Genomic DNA, 5,988 nt, shown 5'->3' with positions numbered 1-5,988 from the left:
AAAAAAGTACCCCATTTAGACAATCCCATAGATTTGGAAGTTTTTCCCAGAGCTAAGTAAAAGGTGAAAGATACACGAACTAGGCATTGTGATCTTTCCTCAGTCAATCCCTTATGTGTTCTCAGTCTTTACCAGCAAGACGAATGCCTCCAGTCCTGTCCCTGATCTTCTATAATGTAAAACAACATCCAGCCCTTGGCACTTGCTTCTTTAAAATGAGCACCGAGAGTGACTGGCTTCTTGGAAACGTTACTTCTGCTTTGATATGCTAAGTGTAAATCTGCTTGCTGTCATTCTAGATTATAAATATGATTCCAGAATTATGATACCTTTGGCAATTTTGTACCATTTTGAGCTTATTTTTCTTAAACAAATTTTTAATAGGAGTGAAAAGGAAAGTAGTCACAAAAAAAAAAGACAGGGGTACATTCATGTCTGGTGTAGCTCCCTTGCCATCAACAGCTTTGTGCCAAGGATGAATCTGATGCCATGTAGCCAAGATATAAATTAATGTGTTTACAATATGGAGTTTATTCACAATGGCTGACAAATTTTGTACATGTTTATTTCTAGCCTATAGTATCCATCCTGTTACAAGATTCCTGTAAAGACAATAGTGCTGAGATGGGTGGTTTTTAATTTTTCTCACAGTTTGTCCTTTCTGGTTATAAAAGCTATGGCAAACAAAGAGTGGCTTTTGTTTACTTTTGTCATAATTCGTTGTGGGTTTTTTTTTCTTTCAGAAAAGAAAAAAATCCTGTAGAGCTGGATGATGAGGGCGGCAGAACATTTTTGCGGGTTCTCATTCACCTTATTATGCACGACTATCCTCCTTTGCTATCGGGGGCCCTTCACCTGCTATTTAAACACTTCAGTCAAAGAGCAGAAGTTCTGCAAGCATTTAAACAGGTGGAGCTGCAATAGTTTTACATGTATTGATGCAATAGCTTTACTGTAGGAAAGAAAGAAACTCTCTCCAAAGGCATCTGCTATCACTTAAGTTGCCAACTATAGTATGAGAATGTTCCCTTCTGAGAATTCAAAGACCATATTCAACTGCTTCTCTGTGTGGAAGCAGCAAGTCCTCAGTGAGCTGGTAATAAGGTGCCTCTATTTAAGCACCCCAAAATCAAGACATCTGGGATTGTAGCCAGTATTCAAAATTGAGGTCTAAGTGACTTGTCCAGGGTCACAGAGAACAGGAAGCAAGGACAAAACCATGCTTGTGCTTGGCTACTTTTTTTCTGTCTCTTAGTTAACATTATATTTAAATGTTTCACGTGTTAAAAATAGGGTATAGATTAGGACTGTGCAAAGCTTCGGTTGCTGATTCAATTCGACAGAGATTTGGCCTGATTCGGTGGTCTAATCTCCAAATCCTCATTGAATCAAGAGACCCTTTTATCTCTCTGAATCGAATTGGAACCCTCCGAATCGATTCAGAGAGATTTGATGATTCAAATATAGACACAGCATTAAGTGTTTTTTTTTCTACATACCTCAAGATACCAGGCGGCTTGTCAACACTGAGATGGTGGGGCAGATAGAGCATCCCACAGGAGCATGGGGGGGGGGAGGCATCCCCCAACGCGCTCGGCAATAGACCCGGAAGTGGACCAGAACCACTTCTGGTCTACTTCCAGGTCCTCTGGGGAGCATGCAGGGGCAGCCTCCCGCATCCCCCAAGCTCGGCGACTGGTGCGTCCTGGGTCTGGGGGGGCACCCAGGGTCCCCCTGTAGCCGATCACTGAGCTGGGGGGGCATGATGGGGCCCCCCTGTGTGCATGGAGGTAGATCTGGAAGTGGACTGAAAGTACAAGCATGCAGGGGGCTCCCGTCGTGCTCCTGTGGGACGCTCCATCCGCCCCACCATCACAGCATTCACAAGCTGTGCCTTATACCTTGAGGTATGTAGAAAAAGCATTTAAAGCTGTGTCTGTGGCTGAATCGCCGATTCTTCAAATCAGCATCGAATCTTCAACTCGGATTCGGCCGTATTGAACAGGGGCAGTGATTCGAATCAACTAATCAAATTGCTGTCCCTGATTCAGGCTGAATCTGAATTGAATATAGCCTGTTTTGCACACCCCTGGTATACATCCTGATGTAATGGGGTGCAATTCTAGTTGTAGGGACCTGTAACTTACATTTTTAGATCATTTGATGCTTATTTGAAACATTTATGTTTTCTCATTCTTATGTAGGAAGTTGAGGTTTTTTGTGCCTGAAACCAGACAAATGATAAGTAGCTGGAAAGCCTTTGTTTAATATTGTTGCAGAGTTGCATAATGGCCTCCCACCAGGATATTAAAGTGGGGCCATGCTGATTAGGTGCATAAATAGCTGCTATTCCCAGTTAAGTGAGGGTTGAGTAGCTAATATGTTTCTGTAAAGGTAAGAAAAGTCTAATTGTCAAATAAACAAAAAAAGCTGTGGAGAAAGTAGAATACGAATACTAGGAGATGAGCAGCTCTCATAAATTGTTCAGAATAACAGGGCTCTACACTGCTAAGAGAAAATCAGATGTGAACTTTAAGATTACATTATAAAATAGTGAATATTTTTTGCAAACAATTATTTTTTTATATGTTATCCATGTTCCTGCCTGCCAGATGGCAACATTCATAAAATTCCTTTGATGTCAGTTTGATTTCTTAAGGATAATCTTTGATTTACTATAGGGAACATTGTTTAGGTTTTGGTTAATAATAATCTAGGGGAGAAAGCCAATAGCATTGTGAGGAAAAGGATTTTACAGATCTTTCTAAATCATTAGGAGTTAGAGAAGAAAGATTAAATATTATGGGTGGAAAATTAGAATACTAGATTCATCTTGGAAAAATGCAAACTGAGATCTGAGAGGAAATTATATGGAACCTGGGAAGTACTGGGGCTGAAAGAGATGTAGGCAGGTTTCTTTGTCATGAGCCAAAGAAGGAGGAAACAAAAATCAGTCAAATATTTTATTTTTTAATTTTTAGTTAAAATGTTGGTGAAAATTTTCATTGGCATATCAATCTTTGGGAATACTGACTGTATTTAGAGCTCTTTATTTCTTGTGATATCAGTTCTGTCTTCCTGCAAAATATTGTTTAGACTGGATAAACCATTTCTCATTTTAATATTCTGAGGACCATATTTGCATCATTGTTAGCTCTTCCACAGTGCTTGGGGATTTATACATATGAGTTTATACTGAAAAAGATTTTGTAGTGTGATGAGGAAGAAAGTAGAATGTTCTAAACACTGTAGCCATTTTTCCTTGGGCCAACAAAATCTTAAGTGACATTAAATATAGTGCATCTTAACAACTTTGTTGAATTTGAACTGAAAAGACAAATACGACAAATTTCAATTCAAAAGGCAAAGTTTTGAGTTGTTTCAAGTGATAATTTACTTGAAGTTTCAAGTTCAAGTGAAAATGGATGTGTAGAATGGAACCGTAAAACAAATTTGACTACAATAGTTGCTGTACATATTGCTGTATTATTATTGCATAATATACCATATCTCCAGGTCCAGTTGCTGGTGTCTAATCAGGATGTGGATAACTACAAGCAAATCAAAACTGATCTTGACCAATTGCGATTAACGGTAGAAAAATCTGAATTATGGGTTGAAAAAAGCAGCAGCTACGAGAGTGGAGAACTGGGCGAGGGTCAGGCAAAAGGTGGTGAAGAGCCAATTGAGGTTTGTCTTTAAATTCCTAGCCCGCCAATGTTTCAGTGTTATAATGCAGGTTTGTTTTTTTTCTCTTTAACTAATCATTTGTGTATGTTTCACACTGTCAGCCTGGTGGTACTAGCAAGCCAGTGATGCCTGGTATCTTGGATGGACCTTAAGACTAAGGAGAAAAAAAAAGACAAAACTTTTCTATGAGTTTTCAGATTTCTTTCCTGTTGTTTTCAATAAAGAGTTTTATCATCTCACAGATGGTCTCCTATTTGGTCTAGCAACAGAGCCATGGTGTTTGTATTTTTGACATCATTGTGTTGCTCTGGAGGTAATTCAGAGATCACATATTTACTCTTATGATGACTTTATTGGAAGACCGAATCAGAAGAGAGGAGAGACTCTATTATGTTGGCAGTGAAAGAGTGTGACCAATGCCAGACTTCCAAACCTTATGAAACTTGTCACTAAAATCACAGAAATGGCTTAAAATCAGGCCATAAATATAAAACTATAAAGGTCAGGTGTCTTTTTATTTACTGTCCATTTCTTAAATTTGAGTGCACTTAGATTATATTTTCAAACATTTCTCTGCAGCCATAAGGGCTAGAAGCTTAATTTTTTAAAGAAAGATGAGGTTTTCATGAGTTTGGTAAGCGTAGCTACTGGAGAGTAAGAAAAATGCCAAATATTGTGATCCTTGCAATAAAATTGTGAGTGTTAGAAACACTGGAAACAGAAGAAGGGTATGCAGTTTCAGTAACAGCATTATCACCCTCTGTGAAGGCCCACAGCAGGGCTTGGCTGTACATGACACTTCATGACACTGCCCTCCGTATTCCTTTTTCTCTACAGAGAATTCCCCAGCAGGTGATAGCAGGGCAATAGGGCTGTAGATTCAGCTGAAGTTGTGCTGCCAGTGGTCTGAAGAGATGCAGAAGCCACTAAGGACGCTAATCTCAAGGGGGATCTTCTTTTCCTGCTTGAGTTGGGGAGAGGCCGAGTCCTTTTTTATTCTTATAGGGGGAAAGCTGTAAACCCTGAGAGAAGAAAGTTGAAGAAACTAGCTGGAACAAATTCTTCGCTGGTATAACTCAGATGGAGTTAATGGAGTAGTACCATGGAGGAATTTAGTTTTCTTGGGTTCTAGTGTGTGGATTTTTCTATCTCCTTCTCAGCATCAGGAAGAAAATGGCTCTTTATATATTTAATGAAAGGAAAATATTACAAGGACAAGCAGGATGGAAAACTATCAGAATTTTGCTAGTGTGATAAGATCCCTCTGTTCTTAAAAATAGCTGTTTTGGCAAAGATACCAGAAGACAGAAAATGGAACTTAAACTTTAAGCAGAAACATCTCTGGATGGAGTGTTTTTGCTCTTTTCCCATGAGGAAGCAGTGGATCTTTATGAATTAACACTGATCCAGGTGATACACATTATTATCTCTGACAGCTGAGAGTGTATTGGATCAGGGCAGTAATATGTAATCTGTACAACTGCTCTGATTTGTCTGCTGGTGTGAACCTATGTGATTCCATCATGGAGATATGGTGTTACACCAGCTGAGGGTCTGATCCATTATATTAATCATACTAAGCGAGTCTTTGATATGCAGTAAATATACTCATCAATCAAAACTACTGCTGCAATAAATATGTTTCTGGAAACTACAGCATCTGGCAAAGTAGGCTGTTGCCTATGAAAGCTTATGCCTCTCTCAACCAGTCTCAGGTCGTGCCCTGCCTTAAGTAGGGGTTTTTGTGCTGCTTTCATTTATGCTAAATGTCTCATAAGTAGCTCTGCTAACTAGAGGTGTACTGATAAAGATTTTCTCGGCTGATAACGGTGGCCAATTATTAACCAGCCATATCAGCCGATACTGATCAGATCGCTGATTTACAGGAATACAGCCTAGCAGCTTGGAGAGCAACGTCCTGCCATTAAGTCTGTGGGATGGAAGGGATTTGGGTGTGGGGGAGGACAGATCGAGGCTCCGTGGTGAGGGAGGGAATGGGACAGGGGCAGGGGGAGGAGCAGGTGCTGCCCAGCCAGGGCTGTGAATGTGGCCCTGGGAGTGGGATGGAGCAATGGGCGGCTCGCCTGGGGACTGCGGAGGGTGGGAGTGGGGGGCAAAACTCCCCAGTGCTGTGTGCACCTTCAAGGGAGGCATGGGGGGCATATGTCCCCCCAGATTTGTGCGCGCGGTGAGGGCAGGCTGCCTGCTGTGGGCTTGGGGCCAGGAGCTGTGCTGGCCTCTTCCTGCTGGGGGGGCTGGGCTGGGGCTATGCTCAGGGTATGTGGGGGCGGGGGTGTG

General features: G+C 41.1%; 1 protein-coding gene across 4 annotated transcripts in view; it reads left to right on the top strand.

The window, feature by feature from the left end:
* ITPR2 (inositol 1,4,5-trisphosphate receptor type 2) overlaps positions 1 to 5,988 on the top strand; it is a 533,709-nt gene that overhangs the window by 240,976 nt on the left and 286,745 nt on the right. For all 4 annotated transcript variants that reach the window (XM_019515702.1, XM_019515703.1, XM_019515701.1 and 1 more), the window contains 2 exons: positions 744 to 909; positions 3,517 to 3,690. In XM_019515702.1, coding sequence (XP_019371247.1) covers positions 744 to 909; positions 3,517 to 3,690 — 340 coding nt within the window. The remainder of the gene's footprint in view (positions 1 to 743; positions 910 to 3,516; positions 3,691 to 5,988) is intronic.

The sequence above is a fragment of the Gavialis gangeticus genome, unplaced genomic scaffold (genome assembly GCF_001723915.1).
Source record: "Gavialis gangeticus isolate Ggan-Ray unplaced genomic scaffold, GavGan_comp1, whole genome shotgun sequence".
NCBI classification, from domain to species: domain Eukaryota; kingdom Metazoa; phylum Chordata; order Crocodylia; family Gavialidae; genus Gavialis; species Gavialis gangeticus.
Note: the sequence above shows the minus strand (reverse complement) of the source record. Positions and strands in the feature narration are given on the sequence as shown.